The sequence below is a fragment of a genome, unplaced genomic scaffold, assembly GCF_019419815.1.
Source record: "Pyrus x bretschneideri cultivar Hongxiangsu unplaced genomic scaffold, Pyrus_bretschneideri_v1 Contig52, whole genome shotgun sequence".
Taxonomy (NCBI): domain Eukaryota; kingdom Viridiplantae; phylum Streptophyta; class Magnoliopsida; order Rosales; family Rosaceae; genus Pyrus; species Pyrus x bretschneideri.
The window spans coordinates 2,107,895-2,127,922 of NW_025999790.1; the positions used below are offsets into that span (position 1 = coordinate 2,107,895).

The 20,028-nt window shown below is 35.7% G+C and overlaps 2 protein-coding genes across 3 annotated transcripts; one reads left to right on the top strand and one right to left on the bottom strand.

The window, feature by feature from the left end:
- Nucleotides 1-821: 821 nt before the first annotated feature.
- On the top strand, nt 822-3,884 carry LOC103945580 (annexin D4). Its single transcript, XM_048570379.1, has 6 exons — nt 822-885; nt 1,460-1,632; nt 2,191-2,409; nt 2,866-3,090; nt 3,326-3,397; nt 3,479-3,884. Exons 1-6 carry the CDS (start codon nt 840-842, stop codon nt 3,686-3,688), a joined length of 945 nt encoding a protein of 314 aa, XP_048426336.1. The 5' UTR covers nt 822-839; the 3' UTR covers nt 3,689-3,884.
- A 1,263-nt stretch (nt 3,885-5,147) lies between these two features.
- Nucleotides 5,148-7,966, bottom strand: LOC103945581 (annexin-like protein RJ4). Of its 2 annotated transcripts, none has more exons than XM_009356174.2 (5): nt 7,811-7,966; nt 6,886-7,031; nt 6,282-6,500; nt 5,809-6,021; nt 5,148-5,672 (listed from the first exon to the last, which is right to left on the bottom strand). In XM_009356174.2, the coding sequence occupies exons 1-5, from the start codon at nt 7,881-7,883 to the stop codon at nt 5,382-5,384; spliced, it is 942 nt and encodes a 313-aa protein (XP_009354449.2). In that variant the 5' UTR covers nt 7,884-7,966; the 3' UTR covers nt 5,148-5,381. The 2 variants fall into 2 exon arrangements, with proteins under 2 accessions (XP_009354449.2, XP_009354448.2); XM_009356173.2 differs by lacking the exon at nt 7,811-7,966 and adding an exon at nt 7,139-7,289.
- Nucleotides 7,967-20,028: the final 12,062 nt, after the last annotated feature.

The following is a 20,028-nucleotide window of genomic DNA, read 5'->3' on the forward strand; positions in this document are numbered from 1 at the left end:
GGAAAACACTCGGTAGGTATTTTTTGAGAGGCCAACAAGACAACGAATACAAAACTTGAACTCGGACATCAGTATTGTAATAATTGTAATAGCTGAACTCAAACATTCATATCATAGTAATTGTATTTGGTTTCCACAGTTTTAAAATTTTGCTACAGAATATTATCTTATGACTACATTGTATCAAAATTTAAGAGATATTATATTCACACACCTCAAATTACTTCTCCCACATCTTTTTAATTTTTTAATATTTTCTACACACCACTAACCTTTGATAGAAAAATATTAAAAAAAATAAAAGAGTGTGGAAGATGTAATTTGAAATGTGCGAATATAATCTCTCAAATTTAATCATCGCTATAATAATAGCTTGCTAAAAAAATTGTAAAAAAGGCATGAAATTTTAAACCAAATTGGCAAGTCATGACACAAGTATTGTGATTCAATCTTGACCCATTTCCCATCACTCTTCACCTCTTATTTGATTTAGGCAACATCAAAATTTTAGGGGTGAAAACTACAAATTACAACAATATTGGGAAACCAAAATATGCAGACAAGGAATGTACAGGTGAGAAACGCTGCATGAATAAATGGATTAATGACACATATTTACTCACTTTTATACATTTGTAAAATACGACATTGAACTCTACTTCTGTTTCATTGCCGTTTAATCAGTTCATTACACCCTCATTACTATAGTCTACTGACTATTATACTATAGGTAAAGTTACTAAAGTACCCTTCAGGAAATGACAATTATAACCTTTCGGGCTCATATATATTGCAGCATTTGTCAGAAGATCTCTACACCAACAGAATCAACACAAACAATGGCTCTTACTCCTGTGTTGCAAACTCTCACCAAGGCCTTCTCAGGTTCCACATAAATATTAATTTTCTTCTGTTTTATTTTATCATATCAATTTCAATGCGTTAATTCTCTTACAATTACAATTCGTTTACGTTCCAATTTTAATTCTTTTATTTCTTTAGTGTTATTTTTCTTTTTTTTCAAAATTTTTTTTCTTAGAAAATTAGTCAATCACATTGATGGATTATATTTGTTTTCCCCATTTGCTTAATGTTATAGCTAAATGCAGTTCAGTCGGTTATGAACATTCATTCATGAAGTTCAGAGTTTGATTTCCGCTACCCCAAAATGCAAAATGCTGGTTTGTGAAAAATTAAAAATTTACAGCATATGGACTAATCTTTTGTAGCTTCAAAAACACCAAAAATCCAATTCTTTCCCAATTTTCCATCAAATGGTAATTTTTATACTTCGCATTTGGATTACTTTTTATCCCGATTCCTTCTCACCGTGATATGAAGTCAATATATAAACCCGTTTTGTAGTTAATTTGACGGGAATTTGAATTTTTTCACTAATCTTTTAAAAATTATTAATAATTGTTTTATTATTTAATTACTGTTAATTTAACTGAAGCAGGACTTGGAGTTGATGAGAAGGCACTAGTAGCAACACTGGGAAAATCGCATCCTGAGGAAAGGCAATCCTTCAGGAAAGCAACTCCCCACTTTTTCAAGGTAGATGAACGTTCCTTTGAGCGCTGGGATGATCACCATGTCAAGCTTCTCAAGCATGAGTTCCTGCGTTTTAAGGTAACTTTCTGGTCGTTTTATTTTATCTTATTTTTAAGGCATTTTTACTTTGGTTTTCTTATCACATCCCTCAACTCTGATAGAAACAAGATTCGAACATGAGACTTCTTATTTGACAACAAGAGATTATTTTATCGATCAAACAATTATTGGGTTTCACTTCTAATTATCATTCCGAATTTGGTTAGAATTGTATGTCTGCTGTGGTGTTCTACCAACGTATTTAACATACTTGCACAACTTGATAAAGCTGAACAAGTTAAATGCTAATAAGTTAATAACAAATCGATATCAACGGATTATCAACACTTTACTGATACTCATCGACACATTATTGCACATCCCTCCTTTCAAAAGGAAGGCGGCCTGAGAATCTCATTAGATCTCATTAGGTAAATTAAAGTTAATTATGTTTGCATATGTGATTCAGATTCGCAGTCCAATAATTTGAATCGTAAGATTAGTCTAATAAGAAACATTAGTCTTCAAATTTATGCATAAATGATGAGATTGGAGTTATGAGGCTCTTTGTTATGATTTTTCTTTTTTTTTTTTCAGAATGCTGTGGTGCTATGGACAATGCATCCATGGGAAAGAGATGCTCGTTTGGCAAAGGAGGCCTTGAAAAAAGGTCCAGAATCATATGGTATTCTTGTTGAGATTGCATGCACTAGATCGTCCGAGGAGCTATTAGGAGCTAGGAAGGCTTACCATTCCCTTTTTGATCACTCCATTGAGGAAGATGTTGCCTACCACATTCATGGCCCTGAAGGCAAGGTAAATGTCATCTTCCGTACGTAACAATTGCATAGTTGTCTCTTAGTTTTCATTCGTTTGATGGATAATAGTTCCTATTTGCTAATTTTGATTTGAGATAGATCATCCAAGTGAGGATTGAAAAATATGGGCCTTGTATTTTGTGGTTTTTTTTTTCCAATTTGACAGGATCCTCTTCTACAGGGGTAATTCAATTTTTACTGCACGACTACTTTTTCCATATTTACTGACCACGTCTTAAACAAAGATAGGTTTCAAAACTGGATAGTACTGGTAGTGCTACCAAATGCGCAGTATGGTAGTTTAACAGCTAGGACTGTGCAGTACATAGGTTCCATCGGTCGAACAGATATAAAGAAATGATTTGTTAATGAACATATATATGAATCATAAAATGTGTGTATATAAAATGAACATGTGAATTCATTTAACTGGTGTTTTTATTTCTTTGTCCAGCTCTTGGTTGCTCTTGTGAGTGCCTATAGGTATGAAGGATCAAAGGTTAAGGATGACACTGCAAAATCAGAGGCCAAAACACTTGTTAATGCCATTCTTCATGCCGATAAGAGGCATCCCAATGAAGATGATGAGGTGATCAGGATACTATCAACAAGGAGCAAGCCCCATCTCAAGGAAGTCTATAAACACTACAAGGAGATTTCTGGCCACAACATTGATGAGGTATGTATAGAAGGTCCAAAGAGAAACGCTTAAGTTCCCAGCTTTTTTCTGAATTTTCTTCGCCTACTTACATGGCATGTGATATGCAACCCAACGAATGTCAAGATAAAAAAGTTGGGGGCAAGAGTTGGCTGTACAACATTATCCAGAAATTTTGTCAACCCAAAATACTTCCAATACTCAGAATGCCTCTTGCATCTGTTTTCTAAAATCACATATTGTTGCTTTTGTTTAGGATCTTGATCATGCTGTGAGGTTAAAAGAGACAGTACAATGCCTTTGTACTCCTGAGAAATATTTCAGCAAGGTAAGCCAGAGTCATATATTTTTGTATGAAGTTACTCATACATTGTGCATGAAATTCTTAAACTCTTGTGCTCTTCATCAGGTCTTGGAAGTTTCATTGAGAACTGATGTCCATAAGCATAGCAAAAAGGGATTGACGAGAGTAATTGTTACCCGAGCTGACTCGGACATGAGGGAGATCAAGGAGGAATTCAAGAACCACCACGGAGTCTCTTTAGTCGAGAAAATTGAAGAGATGGCTAATGGGAACTATAAGGATTTCCTACTCACCTTGCTTGCACGAGGAGGCTGACTAAAACGGCAGGACGGAAATTTGGGGTTTGTTGGGTTTGTTGGGATTACTTGAAGGGTCTCTGTGTTACTCTTTTCAATTGTTTGGCCTTTCATGGCTGTTATAGCTTTAGTGTTCTGTATGAGTGTTGTGTTATCATTAAAAGAAACTGAAATAAATCAATCGATCAATGAGCATTTTACCATTTCAATAAGCAGATTTTCGTGTTCAAACCACTTCAAATTGCAGCATTAGATTGTAATTATGTTTACAATGCAACGTTTGTCTTCTAAATAGAATGTACAAAGTACGATTAAACAATCAACTGAGTGGAAAAAAAAAGACGTTATGGTAAATTATGTTTACTGTGTAGGGAATAAAGTAGGATTTTCAACATCGTCCGGAATAAGCTTTTTCGTTAGCTTATAACGCTCCCTAAACTCAACATTCCTCTCACTCAGCCCCCTGAAACTCAACCTTTCTCTCATTTTACCTCATGAAACTCAAAATTTCAGGAGGCAGAGTGAGAAGAAGTTTGAGTTCCTGGGAGCGTTGGAGTAAATAAGCCCTTTTGTTATGCAGAATTTCCTAGTATTTTCCGTGGATTGAAGCACCTTTGCCTTTGGATTCCTCAAATAAAAAAGTAAAATATTCAAGCTTTGGGAAAGTGTAAGGTTTACAATGCGATTAGCAATGAATTGAAGTCTTCATTAACACACAGTTTCCAGTACTCAGCCTAACTAGTTTGACAAGGTGTGCAGTGCTTAATGTTTTAGTTCCTAGTACTCACTACTCTTTCTTTTGTTCACCCTTCCCATCTTCATTCATTGCAATCCTTGCTTGACAACCAAAGAAACAATGGTGGGCATGGCGGAGGTGTTTCTTGGGCCGTTGATTGAGTTGCTGCTTGACAGGCTAAAAGAGATGGTTTAGCTATTGTCTTTTTTTTCAGCTGATTTCAGTTTAATGATACAGATGTTATTAGTATTTGGGATTATTAAGTCCACCTGGGAGGATTGGTCCGATTTTGATACTATTGATTTACATTTGTTCAAGTTTGTGTTGAAGACCGTATCTCTGAGAAAAGAAGAGTTTGAATATCCTAATCCCACTCTAACTAATACCAAGGTCTTTTGTGATAAAATCTCACACCTGACAAATTATGCAGGTGATAATTAACAAGTTGGGGACAATATCGATGTTGTTGGAAGTGGACCATTGTCCTGTCTCTCTGATAAATATACAGATTGTAGTCTTTGTTCTCCTTGTAAAAGTGTCTTGCCCAACTTCTAGCAGAACAAGATGGTCATTGTTTAGGGAAGTCACGATCATATATTTTTGTTCAGCATATCCATTCTCCTCATATTTAATCATCAAACATAGGAGTTTTGAATTTCATCACATCTTTTTACTTCCTTCGGTTGCTGTTAATCAAAATCTGTTACTAGATTATTAATATAACTTCTGCTTAATCCAACCCTTGATTAAAAAGCTGTCAGACAACTTTTATTAATACTTCGTAACATCCGAAAACGAAAACTCTTGATAAAAACCCTAAACTCCACCAAACATAGATAAAGGTAAGGTAGATAGTCGCACCACAAGGAAACACAAACACAGAACATAAAGACCGTCATCAAACACCAACAGAAAAACAGAAGCACTCATAGCACTTGATCATACTAGTTTACTCAGAGAAGAATTTCAGTACGATCTATTCCTTCCCCAACAGAGTAAGGAGGAAGTCCTTGTAATCCCCGGAAGTGTCTTTGGCCACAGCATGTTCAAGAGGAACGCTGTTCTTCTTGTAGTAAACCTCCTTGATGTCCTTCAAGTCCCTCTCAGCCCTCGTCACAATCACACGAGTGAGAGCATCCTCATCGGTCCCAACCCTCCTGATAGCGTTGCGAAGAACCTTCTCAAAGTACTTCTTGTGGTCATTGAGGCATCTGATGACTACATGCAGTGCCTTCTGGAAATCATCAGCACCCTCTTCCAACAAAGTCTGATAAAAGAAGAAAACTTAGAGGTCAAACTCGGCAGTCTTGTATCTTAGACTCTTAGCAGAAGGAAGTCTGTGTAAGTAATTACTAATTAGTTCTGAGTTGGATGCTCTAACTTTGACGTAAGGGGGTCTATACCTTACTGATGGAAATTTTATGGTCATCTCTGTAGTGGTTAAAGGTTGCCATGAGCTGAGTCTTGCTCCTAGTACTGAGGATCCTAATAATTTCATCATGATTGAAAGCCTTGTCTTTGATAGCATCATGAAGAATATCAGCTTCCGATTTTGCCAGTTTTGCATTGATCTCGCCACCGACATAACGATACGCAGTCACTAAAGCAACCAGAAGCTGTAACATTGAACAAAAAAATCAAACAACATTAGCAGTTCTTCTAGTTCAACAATTCTCATAACACAGTTCGAGAAAAACACAGAGACCAAAATGGTAGTTCACCTAATACAAAAAAGAGAAGGCAAACAATGGAAAATTCTCCAACTTATTATTATGTTGTCTAATAGAAAAAGTGGACTCTCATGTAATCTACAATTCGACAACATAACATGTCAGACTATTTGTCAAAAAAATATTGTTGTTAATAATGCTTGTACCTTGCGGATATCACCAGTGGTGTGGGCAGCCAAGTCCTCCTCCAAGGAGTGCTTGTAGCGAACTTGGTAAGCTTTCCTTACTGCAAAGAGATCTTCAGGAGATAGTATGGTTGCAATTTCGATGATGACATTGTAGTTACACCCAGATTTCTTGATGGCCACATGAGCCAAAACAGCATCTCGATCTGCAGGATCCAAGATCCAACGGTACACAGCTTTCTATATAGGTGTCAATCCCAAATGAAATTTATTTTGTTAGTATCACGCAAATTGTTCAACCCAGAAATACAAAACTAATAGAATTCATACAAAAATATAAAGGCATTCGGATCCCAAAGTAAAATAACATACCCTTTAATCCCATCAAAATATTTTAGTCAAAAACAAAAATCTCATAAGAAAAACGTAATATCATTTCCATTTTGCGTCCCTCCCCAAGGACGAAAACATTCGGAGATCTCTATGTTTTGTGATACACAAGGACAAACAAAAGATAATTTCATGTATTTATTCTAATAAATATATTTTTGTCAACTAATAAATATTTTATTGAAAAAATAACAATAGCAATGGTAATATTGACTAAGGAGAGAATATGAGAAACCTCAAAATCCCCAGAAAGCTCGGATTCAAGGCGTTTGAGAAGATCTTCTTGATAAGACTGCTCATAAGCAAGCCTGATTTGCTTTCTCTGTGCTGCATTTCTGTGTCCCAGAATAGAGATTATAGCCTTCTCATCAGTCCCCCATCCTACACAGTAAAAAAATAAAAAATAAATTTACCATATATATAATTTTGCAATTAATTATCTGCATGCAAATTAAAATAAGAATTAAATAGCTGAACTATAACTAAACCTTTCATGGATTTTCGAAGAACTTCGGCATCTTCAATGGGAGAGAAGTTTTCAGAAGCAATTAGTGTAGCCATTGTTGGAGATAATTTCTAGGTTTGTTTGACTCCTCTCGTACTAGTGTCTTATTCTCTTGCTCTTACAATAATATTTATAGCAAATTTTTAAACGAACATATATTAATTAGCATATCTACTAATTGTCCACAAATGAGGTGGTGTTTAAATGAGTTTTGGTTGGCTTTGGTGTGGCACTAATAGGAGGTTGCAAAATGGCAATCTCTAATTAATACAGCATTTCTTGATTATATCACCTTTTCTGGATTAAGAAAACATTTAATTAATTAATTACTTCATTTTTTTTTCCTTGTTTTCTTTCATTTTCTCATAGTAGATCAAACTTGAGAGTTCAAACTTCAAATCTAAAAGAGAAACATGTGATGATCGACTTGTAAGAAAAAAACATTGATAAATCGGTCAGCCTACTGAGGTCAACATTCTACGAGACGTAACAAAAGAAGAACACAACACACACATACATTGTACACACACATATATATATATAGGTGAATATCGGGGAACACACAATTATATTTTTCAATGATCTGAACCGTATGCTTTTGAATTTGTAGACCAAATGTAGACTGGCTAAAAAATTGTTAGAGAGACTAGAGTACCTTTGCATGCCTTTCTGAGAGCTTCTGCATCCTCGTTAGAAGAGAAGTGATCTGGAACAGTGAGGGTTGCCATCGTAAACTGCTATGCTGTTTTTGCTTGGTTTTCGGTAGGAAGGGAATTAAAGAGGTGAGTAAAATGTGAATGGGTGATTAGTCCAAGTGCGTGACCCTTTATATAATGCTAGGTTTCTTGTAGGCTTCACCATTGAAGTTAACGCCACCTCACACAAACCATGTTTTAGACGTTCCTCTTACCTTACATATGAACATTATATATCTTTTAATTATCCTAATAGTTGCCTTTATTCCCACCAATTATTAGAAAACAAGTGAAGAAAAGGATTATTTATATACCGGTAGTCCTCGTAGTTTATTCGGATTTTCAATTCGGTCTTTGTAGCTATTTTGTCGTATTTTATTATATTAGTACTCATTTCATCAAATAAAATAAAGTTTTATTTAGGCTAGGTTTTTAAAATGAGAAGATGTGCACAAAATTGATGGAAACTTAATTGATAAAACTAAAGAGAATATATAACGATAAAACTGCAAGAATGAAACTATGAGAACGAAAGTGAAAATCCAACTAAATCATGGAGAAGATTGGTGCAATTTGCCCCCGAGGTTTAAGATAATAAAATTATGGTTTTCGCACCTAATTATTCTTTTTTATTTGTCTTTTGGCATTGAAATTGTTCTAATTAATAAATTTAATTGTGTTTTGCCTTTGAAAATTTGCATGGCGGACATGTGGGATAGGTTTGGCAATTTTTTGGACAATCTATTAATCCAATATGAAATGACACAAAAATAACAAATTTTTGGATCAACCTATATTAACAAGTCAAGTAGTTATCTGTCCCATTAGGAAGAGCCGGGTAGTTATCAAATTTACACGACCTGTTAACGAATCAAGTCATTATCTAGTCACTTGTTAAGAACCAGTTAAGATAACAAGTATTACACGAAAACGAAACGAATAAAACAAATAAAACAAACACGGCCCGTTTACCAACTCTGACATGAGATGTTCTTTTTCCATTTTTTCCATCCTTCTTTATTCAATAAAACTTCTTTCTTTTGCAACTTATTAATATTAAAAAATACGATCCCACTTTTCCTTTTTCTTCTTTTACATTGAATGATCATACTTTCTAGATTGTATACAGCTAATGAATATATATAGATTATATTTTAGTTACGTCCAAAAAAGAGTATCTTCATTTTTGTTTGGAGCACGAGTGCGTATGCTTTCTAAGTACATATTTTACTCGAAAAGCCTGCATTTTTAGTGTTTATTATCGAGTGAGTCTAAGAAGTGTCACCATTTCATACCAAAGACCTCTCGATTGAGAATAATGGACCATATGGACGGTCGTGGTTGGCATATGCATATACGTGATCGTATATGAGTGGCTTGGCTGTCAAATATATAAATTACAAAGTTTGTGAGTGTGACTAAATGACCAAGCTTAGCCTGTCAATTTTCTAAGGAAAATATGCCAATTTCGAACCACCTTTAGTCATGGTAAAATCAATGAATTTGACATCAAATTGTGACAACAAAACAGATTTTGTACTTAGTCAAATCATAAACGTCGAACTCGTTCGGATGAGTTACCTTCGTCTTGAAAACATATTCATTTCCATAATCATATTCAACCTACCAAAGAATAACATATGTTCATATTTATTATCTCAGCAAGGAGATACATAATTATCATCTTGATGAGTTATTTTCTTATTATATATTTTGCCCCATTCTTAGTATATTTTGGTAATAATTTTGGTCAAATTTTGATATTTTGATTTATATTCTTAGCGTAGCCGATTTGTGGTTGGACAAACTTTCCATAAGCACTAACAAATGATTGCTTGATCGTTGGTCATACGTACCAAGCTCCCGATCGCTGCTTGGGGCCATGCAATATTGCACGCAGAAAAGTTAGTCTGCCTAATGCTTGTTGCGACACAACCATTTAGTGCTCTTCAGTTGGTTACTGGATACTAACCCGACATATCGCATCTGCGCGTTTTTGGTTGTGTGGTATATATGCCGATCTTGCCTTCCTTACGTACAAAAATGGGGCCTCAGCGAAGGATGGGAATCTTTGTCGAATATGATTCTCTTTCAATTATTCGTTACTTAGAACCTTTGACAGGCAATCTGTTTATCGCTCGTTTCGCTGATTGTCACTTCTATGAGACAGTCTTCCGGTCGTTAGGAAGAGATAAGAATGTCAACGTTCCTGAAGAACAACACGAATTATTGTGGACGACTCCCACTTTGTCTCATTTAGATCCTTGCACTGCTCAGTCTCAAGCTGAAGTGCAGCGCATATTAGATCTCTAGAGCATGCCAAATGCTTTCACCGATCTAGCACGAGTGACAAGATCACATATTCCAACTACGAACACGCCTGCAAAGATGGATGTACCAAATGTATGGATGTACCAAATGTACGACGGACTTCCCTCCTAGAGGCCTGGGGCGCCAATCTTGGTGATCCACTTACATTAGCGGCTAGCCAATCATCTGCCCCTACACAAAAGCGTGGCAGATCCCTTCGTTCAAAGGATTCACACCCTCGAAAAAGGAAAACCATGGCACAAGGTCCCGCATAGCCTACCGTGAATCCAACTATCGCTTACTCATTCTATCCAACTCATGAGGAAATTCTAGATTATGGAAGCGTCAATGACGAGATGAATCATCCTTCTGAGAATCGTGTGCTTTCGATCTATTAAGCTAGCTTAAATGATGTGTGGTGTAGAAATGAGATGATTGTCAACGATGCATTAGTATATGCAATAGCTACTGAGATCATGTTGAGCTATGACATTGAACTGTGTTCCGTTGATGAATGTCGACGTAGATCTGATTGGTCAAAATGGAAACAAGCAATCCAAGTTGAACTTGATTCGCTTACAAAACGTCAGGTGTCACGCCTCGGCCCCGAAAATTATTAGTTTCGGGAAATGATATTGGTGATAGGCTCAAACTAAATCTTTGTTTAGTTGACTACCATTAATTCCGATTTCTTAATTCAATTCACTGATCCTTTACATTAAATTCATGACCAACCTTAATTAAAAACCATAAGTAAAATACTCCAATTATTTACCAAATTCCTTCCTTTAATACAAATTCACAACAAAGGATTCCTCTCTATTATTTGAGTACCACCTAGCATAATTCTTTAATTATATTCCTTGTTTCTATCCATGATTCATAATTAAAATTTTCCACACCAACGTACTAATTTTGTTCTCACTTGCCATCATTTTCTTTTATAAATCAATTCTCATTCTTAAAATTATTCCTCGAATTTTTTAACCTCACTTATTTTATGGATGCATCTAACGTCTCATTAGACTGCCTACGTACCCTAAACAGGGATCAAGCCATTCGTAGTTCACAATTCCAAAATTCAAACCAAATCCAAAAATATTAATTTAGTTCCACATATACCACAATCGTATTAATATTCAAACCACAGCAGTTAGATCTCAAAAGCATAATTAGAATAGCGAAATTCAAATAAAAACACAATGTCAGCTCCCTGGCTATGCGCCACCGCATGCGCCGCTGCGGGCGGCGGTTGGCTGTCTTGACTCGCCGAAAAATTCAACTATTTCTAAAAATTTTCAAAAGTTACAAAAATGAAGATCTCAAAGAGTATAGCAAACTTTATACCTGTGGCCATGTCCAGTTTGGCCTGGAAAGGCTCCAATTTGCCTCGAAATCGTCGAAACCCTATAAATAGGTGGCCTCGAATCGTCACCTCCAGTGCCCCGCCACCCCTACTATTGTTTGGGCTTTTTTCCAACCATTCAGGGAAGGGTTTTGGTGGAGGTAATTGTAAGAAATCATTTCACAATTGATGGATTTTGGGCAAGGTCTCCCGCCGCACCCATCACTATTTTTGTACCAAAATACCATCAAATTCCCTCTAATTTTTGGTGGAACTAGAAGAGAAAGGGCCAAGGTGATGATTGGGAGCGGTTTATAGGTCCAATTTGTTGAAAAATTGGACGAGAACCGGCAAGGAGCCGTCGATTGAGGAGACGGGTCGCACGGGTTTTGGACCATGATTCGTGATCCTATGCACCCTCATCCCCTCCTTTTTCCTCCTGGCCTCCTCTTCCCCTTCCCCCCATTTTCCTTCTTTCTAACATTTCCTTTTCATCTCAGCCACACAGGTGACACACCTCAGACTCCAGATTTTCTGGAAGATTCTAGTTAAGAGCAAAATTACAAAAATATCCCTAACTTTAAACGTTAATAACTCCTTCATTATAGCTCCGTTTCATAAACGGTTTGTGCCTACACGTTCGTGAGTTCAAGCCCTATTCAAAATATAAATGTGACCTAAAAAGGTCTACGAATTTTAAATAGTTAATTTCCAAACTTTAAACCTCGTAAACAGTTTAATTTAAAACTGAACTCAAATAAATTAATATAATTTCCTAAAAAATAACATAAACTCTCAATACCACGAATACGTACATTCTAATAATTCCTGTAACAAAACTTTACGAATTTCCCCATTTCTATCTTTGGGACCGTACATTGATTTAACTTTGATTTTCTTCACATATTCACAGTTATGAATATAAAATTCATATATTTAAATTTTCAGAGTATTACAATCATCCCCCATTAAAAGAAATCTCGTCCCCGAGGTTTCAGCCATCGAATAGCGAAAAAGAATTGGAATTGTTTCCACCATTCCTTTAATTGTGAAAGATATCACAATCTCAATCTTACGACTTTATTTAAGCTCCAAAACAAGCATTCAATAAATAATAACCATGATTCTCACTCACACTCTCAAATTCTCAGCCACATCCATTGGCAAAATAAATATCCATATTAAGCTAAAATTTCTCATGGCCTCCATTGGCTATACACAGCCGTTGTCACAATTCTTCTTCTAAATTTTTAACCACCATCACTGACGATACCAACATAAAAAAAATCGATATTGGTAGCATACATATTATAAATTTCCAGCCATAACTATTGTCGGCCAATTTAATATCAAAATTCGAAGTCATCCATTAGTAACCTAGTAGAATCTCAAAATTTCAAGCCAAAGCTTTATAATTGACAATCCGAATATCAAAAATTTCAACCAAATTCATTGGAAATTTCCAATCACACTCACTGATTAATGGAAAGAAGATTAAAGCCAAATACGCAGCACCACTAACATAAATTCTCGTTCTATGATTCTTTTCATTTTCGCAATTAACTAAATTGCCCATGGTAAAAATTTAAAGCCCTTTAGATCTTTCTTTCAATCGCTTTTCTTTTTAATTTACTTCAAAGTGCAACCACAAGTATAATAAATGAGTGACTCACTCTCTCAAAATGCCATTCACATGTCATCAATTAAAAGAGAAAATTGAAATATGTAACACTCTATTGGCCAACAAAACTAAACCTTATTTATCACATAGCCACGAGAATAAGTGCTCGTCCTCAACTTGGTTCGCAATAACCAATTCAACAATGACAATTTATAAATGTGGTAACCAAACCAATCAAAATTAAATTTACAAACTTCTCCACTGTATTCATCAGTGGCTGAGTAAACATCACAATGTCAAACCAAACCACTAAAATTGACATTAGCAAAAATTCCAACAAAAACCATAGTCATTATTTTGGTAAGAAAATAAGAAGAAGTATATGAACATGTTGTCATAAACCCACACGACACCCCCCAAATTTGTCACGACACCACATACGTATTTTGGCATGTCAAGAGGCAACAAATTGTGTAGAAAATAGAGCATCAATGAATCTCTTTTAACTAATAGTGGTCCAATAATTTCCTCTTACATTTACAAATCTAAAGCCAAATTCTAAACCGTGACTATCGTGGCTAACAAAATATCATAATTTCATGCCATAATTCCTCTTATATTAAATGAACTCAAATTTCATTCCATAATTTCATTCATATCCACCCACCATTCTCATTATAATGGCAAACCATAATCACAGTTTATAATTTCATTCCACAAATATTAACATTTCCAACCATGTTTATCGTTGGCCATAACATTTTATAATTTATATCCACACTTATCATTGACAGAACAATGATTCCACCATCATTTTCCTTTATTTCAATAAGTGACTTGTAGGCTGGAAAAGATTGTAATATACATGACCAATATACATCACACTTTTTTTTTCACATTTACGGGCCTTTTCCGCCCAATTTCACATTCACAGGCCTTTCTCGCCCAATTTCACATTCACGGGCCTTTTTCATCCCATTTCACATTCACGGGCCTTTCTCACCCAATCTCACGTATCCACCCTTATATCCACGGGCCTTTCTGCCCAATTCACATATCCATCCTTATATCCACAGGCCTTTTTGCCCAATTCAATTTCTCAAGTGCCAGGTATAATACAAATTCTCCATCTACTTATCACCACCTCACAATCACCTTAGCATTCAACATTTTCATAATACATAGCCTAATATCGATTCAATTCAAGATTAATCCGAAACTTTAATCAAATGCTCAACTTTGAAGCTATAACATGAATACGATATTTTAAAATTTTCTTGATCCCATTCAATTCAATTCAAAGCATCATAATTCACAATATATGCATTCCACATAATTTCCGTCATACTCATAGAACTTATGAAATATTGCAATATAAACGTAAATCTCAATTCCCATTAACGAAACTTCCATATTTACCAAGGAAATTGCACCACCATCATAATACAATTTATATATGTATTTCACATATAAATCATGAATGCCACTTTATTCCTAAAATATATGAATTAATGCAACCACAATGCATGTCATAATTCACACCAACAAGATTCACAAATAGTACATCTCTTAGAGTATGATCATTTGCTCTGATACCATTTGTCACGCCCCGGCCCCAAAAATTATTAATTTCGGGAAATGATATTGGTGAAAGGCCCAAACTAAACTTTTGTTTAGTTGACTACCATTAATTCTGATTTCTTAATTAAATTCACTGATCGTTGACATTAAATTCATGACCAACCTTTAATTAAAAACCATAAGTAAAATGCTCCAATTATTTACCAAATTCCTTCCTTTAGTAGAAATTCACAACAAAGGATTCCTCTCTATTATTTGAGTACCACCTATCGTAAGTCTTTAATTATATTCCTTGTCTCTATCCATGATTCATAATTAAAAATTTCCACACCAATGTACTAATTTTGTTCTCACTTCCCACCACTTTCTTTTATAAATCAATTCTCATTCTTAAAATTATTCCTCGAATTGTTTAACCTCACTTATTTTATGGCTGCATCTAACGTCTCGTTAAACTGCCTACGTACCCTAAACAGGGATCAAGCCATTCGTAGTTCATAATTCCAAAATTCAAACCAAATCCGAAAGTATTCATTTAGTCCCACATATACCACAATCGTATAAATATTCAAACCATAGCAGTTAGATCTCAAAAGCATAATTAGAATAGCGAAATTCGCATAAAAACACAATGTCGGCTCCCTGGCCGTGCGTGGCGGTCAGCCGCCCTGACTCGTCGGAAAATTCAACTATTTCTAAAAATTCTCAAAAGTTACAAAAATGAAGATCTCAAAGAGTAGAGAAAACTTTCTACCTGTAGCCAAGTCCAATTTGGCCTGGAAAGGCTCCAATTTGCCTCGAAACTACCCAAACGCTATAAATGGGTAGCCTCGACTCATCACCTCCAGTGCCCCGCCGCCTCTACCATTGTTTGGGCTTTGTTCCAGCCATCTAGGGAAGGGTTTTGGTGGAGGTAATTGTAAGAAATCATTTCACAATTGATGGATTTTGGGCAAGGTCTCCCGCCGCACCCATCACTATTTTTGTACCAAAATACCATCAAATTCCCTTTAATTTTTGGTGGAACTAGAAGAGAGAGAGAGAGAGAGAGCCAAGGTGATGATTGGGAGCGGTTTATAGGTCCAATTCGTTGAAAAATTGGACGAGAACCAGCGAGGAGCCGTCGGTTAAGGAGATGAGTCGCACGGGTTTTGGACCAGGATTTGTGATCCTGTGCACCCTCATCCCCTCCTTTTTCCTCCCGGCCTCCTCTTCCCCTTCCCCCGTTTTCCTTCTTTCTAATATTTCCTTTTCATCTCAGCCACATAGGTGGCACACCTCAGACTCCAGATTTTCTGGAGGATTCTAGTTAAGAGCAAAATTACAAAAATATCCTTAACTTTAAACGTTAATAACTCGTTCGTTATAGCTCCGTTTCACAAACGGTTTGTGCCTACACGTTCGTGAGTTCAAGCCATAGTCAAAATATAAATGTGACCTAAAAAGGTCTACGAATTTTAAATAGTTAATTTCCAAACTTTAAACCTCGTAAACAGTTTAATTTAAAACTGAACTCAAATAAATTAATATAATTTCCCGAAAAATAACATAAATTCTCAATACCACAAATACGTACATTCTAATAATTCTTGTAACAAAACTTTACGATTTTCCCCATTTCTATCTTTGGGACCGTATATCGATTTAATTTCAATTTTCTTCACATATTCACAATTTTGAATATAAAATTCATATATTTAAATTTTCAGGGTGTAACATAAGGTGTTTGGACCTGTAGCTCCTACTCCTCCACATGTGAAGCATGTTGGTTACAAGTGGGTTTTCGTTCGAAAGCATAATAAGAAGAACAAAATTGTGCCTTACAAAGCTTGTCTTGTTGCACAAGGCTTCTCACAACGCCTCAGGATTGACTATGATGAAACTTACTCACCCGATATGGATGTGATTACTTTTCGCTACCTTATAAATTTTGTAGTTTTCGAAAAATTGGGTATGCAGCTGATGGACGTGGTAATTGCATATCTCTATAGGAATCTTGATACGGAAATTTATATGAAAGTTCCCAAAAGACTTACATTGACCGGTTCAAATATTTCCAAACCCTAGAACACGCTATCAATTCGGCTAAGGTGTTCACTCTACGGTTTGAAACAATCTGGAAGAATATGGTATAATCGTTTGAGTGAGTATTTGACTAGTCAAGAATATGGGAACAATGAACTATGCCCTTGTGTGTTCATTAAGAAGTCACATTTCGGATTTGCTATTGTTGCAGTATATGTCGATGACATAAACTTCATTGGAACTCCTGAAGAGCTCGCGAGAACTGCCGCGCACCTGAAGTCGAAATTTGAGATGAAAGATCTAAATAAGACTCGATATTGTCTCGGTCTCAAAATAGAGCATTGTTTTGATGGAATCCTAGTACATCAATCGAGCTATACCCAGAAGGTGTTGCGCCGCTTTAATGAGGATAAAGCGAAGCTTTCGAGTACTCTTATGGTCGTTTGATCGCTAGATGCAAAACAAGATCCGTTTCGTTCGAAGGGGGATGATGAAGAGATTTTGGAGCATGAAGTTCCTTATCTAAGTGCAATAAACGTTTTACTGTACTTAACTTAATGCACTAGACCTGACATCTTGTTCCCTGTTAATCTTTTGGTACGATACAGTAATGCAACAACATGCAGACACTGGACTGGCATGAAAGACATTTTATGTTACCTTAAGGGTACTACGGATTTGGGCTTGTTCTATCCCTATAGATCCTTGAGTGATGCCACACCCCTTGCTTCTTAAGTCGATTCTTGCCTTGTTGGTTATACCAACGCAAAATACTTATCTGATCCGCAAAAGGCATGTTCTCAAACAAGTTATGTCTTTATCGTTAGGGGCACCACAATCTCTTGGAGGTCAACTAAACATACCTTAGTTGCCACTTTGTCCAACCATGTTAAAATTCTCACCTTACATGAAGCAACTCAAGAATGCTTTTGGTTGAGAGTAGTTGTGGGCCATAGTTGAAGCTCCTGTGATCTTTATCCCACCATTGATGTCCCGACGACGATTTTTGAAGACAACACATCATGCATTGAACAGCTCAAGAAATGTTACATCAAAGTAGACAACACGAAGCACATTGTGTCGAAGTTCTTCTTTTCACATCAACAACAAGAGAATTAGAATATTGAAGTCATGCAAATCCGTTCACAAGGCAATTTGGCCGACCTCTTCACCAAATCACCGTCGAGGATGATGTTTCATAAGCTTGTTCATAGAATTGCGATGCGTAAACTTTCTGATTTGTAACATTGTTATTTCTCTTTGGAATTATGTCAAACTTATGGGGAGTATCTTGAAGATATTTGCTTGATCTTATTGTACTTTTTTTCTCTACGATTAGGAGCATTTTTCTCACTGGACTTTTGCTACCTAACTAGGTTTTAACGAGGTGCCCAATTGGGCTGGTTATATCCTTGATGACGTCCTGTAGATGTTCCTTTTGACTTTGCATTTCTCACACATTTTTCCTTAGACTATGGATTTTGTCCCTACTCGGGTTTTTGCCATAGCCTTAGGGTTTTTTCAGTCAGACTTATTTACTTATGCAAGTTCGTATCTTATTGAGAATAAGTGTTGTTCCTTGGAATCAGTGCCGACGAGTTGACTTCCTCAACTTCTGCATGATGCTGAATCTACCTTAAGTATTTACACACTTAAGGGGGAATGTTGCAAACATTCCTAGTTTAAGTGTGATTGTGTAAATCTTATATTAGATTTGATTCTAGTTATCATTTCCTATTACATCTTGTATTCCCTAGGGATGAAGAAATATCTTCTCTCATTTTACTATTATAAATAAAGGCACTATATAGAAGGGATAACACACACATTCCCCTACAATTCTACAAACACATCTCTCTCACTTTCTCTTCTCCATGCCACTGGCCCCCTTAACCTTGTCAAATAAAATAGATTACAATAGTTTCTAGTTTCTTTTATTTTATTCTGTTTCTTAGTTTTTAGAAGATCTTTGCAATGAAAGATTTTAATTTGTAGATACCTAGCCATTAGGGTACTCTACACATCAATTTGGAGAACTGGACTTAGAGATTTTTGACGATTGAACTTTATTTTACAGGGTATTTTCTATCCTTTTCTTAATGATATTTTGCTTTTTGATTTTACATAATTAATTCTCTTTTGCTAGGGCAAGACCACGAGTCTTAGCATGAATATGTAGTCTTTTATTCAATTGTTTATGTTATTGTGCTTCCATATTTTGAATTATTAATCACTATGCTTAAATTGTCTTTGTGTCTAATGCTTCTCGATCATTAGGATGTTTAAATAACTTAAATTGTCTTTGTGTCTAATGCTTCTCGATCATTAGGATGTTTAATAAATATTCGGATGCCACGTCTTAGTGCAGATGCCATGACTCGGAAATTGAGGAATGCTTCTTGTGTGCAGATGCCACGTCTTAAGGGTTCATGGTTTTTCAAAGGGTTTTTCACAAAACGTAATGAGTCATGCATGTTGATCTGAATGTCACAGATGGATTACATGTTTGATATATGTTCCATCTTGAATGCCACAAGTAGAATATGCATTAGGAAAACCTAATCTTCAAAGTTGCACTTGTAATTCATAAGTAATTGGCAAAACTATATAGGATTGTTAAGGTGACAGCGGAACCTAGTGCTTTTAAAATTTGATTTTTAAAAACCATTTACTTTCAAATTGATTTCCTTAAAATGGTTAATTAAAATTCGTTTTTATTATTTTTAATTCTAAAATCAGCTTTTTCTAAACTTTGTTTTAAGTTATTAATTAAGATTTAATTTTTACATAAATGGTTTCAAATAATTCATGTAGAGAACAACCTTACTTGAGTCATCTATACTACAATTATCTTGTTCTCTTGCTAGTATTTTTAAGTGTTTTTACTTCTACTTTTGTAGGTGGTAAAAATCCTATCATGACATATCAACACACTCATATTCAAAACATTTCCATATTTTCATATTAAGCAAGTAACCAACATACCAGAATTCATATGTATTACATTTTCAATTCTGCATCATTCAAAATTTCAAACAAATAAGGTGTCACATCCCAGACCAGCTCTTCCGTAGAACAATATTGTCCACTTTGGGCCATGCCTTCACGGTTTTGTTTTTGGGAACTCACGAGCAACTTCTCAGTGGGTCACCAATTATAGGATTGATCTAGCCTAAACTCGCTTAACTTCGGAGTTGCGATAGAATCCAAAACCAGTGAGCTCCCAAAAAGCCCCGTGCTATATAGAGGTGGGCATGCACATATAAGGCACATTACCTCCTCTCCATTGGTCGATA

Excerpts from the sequence above, each read along its gene's own strand:
- LOC103945581 (XM_009356174.2), bottom strand. The coding sequence starts at position 7,883 with ATGGCAACCCTCACTGTTCCAGATCACTTCTCTTCTAACGAGGATGCA. Across the intron at positions 6,501-6,885 it reads AGCTTTCTGGGGATTTTGAG|AAAGCTGTGTACCGTTGGAT; the intron begins GTTTCTCATATT and ends ACACCTATATAG. Across the intron at positions 5,673-5,808 it reads ATAAAATTTCCATCAGTAAG|ACTTTGTTGGAAGAGGGTGC; the intron begins GTATAGACCCCC and ends TTCTTTTATCAG.
- LOC103945580 (XM_048570379.1), top strand. The coding sequence starts at position 840 with ATGGCTCTTACTCCTGTGTTGCAAACTCTCACCAAGGCCTTCTCAG. Across the intron at positions 1,633-2,190 it reads ATGAGTTCCTGCGTTTTAAG|AATGCTGTGGTGCTATGGAC; the intron begins GTAACTTTCTGG and ends TTTTTTTTTCAG. Across the intron at positions 2,410-2,865 it reads TTCATGGCCCTGAAGGCAAG|CTCTTGGTTGCTCTTGTGAG; the intron begins GTAAATGTCATC and ends TTCTTTGTCCAG.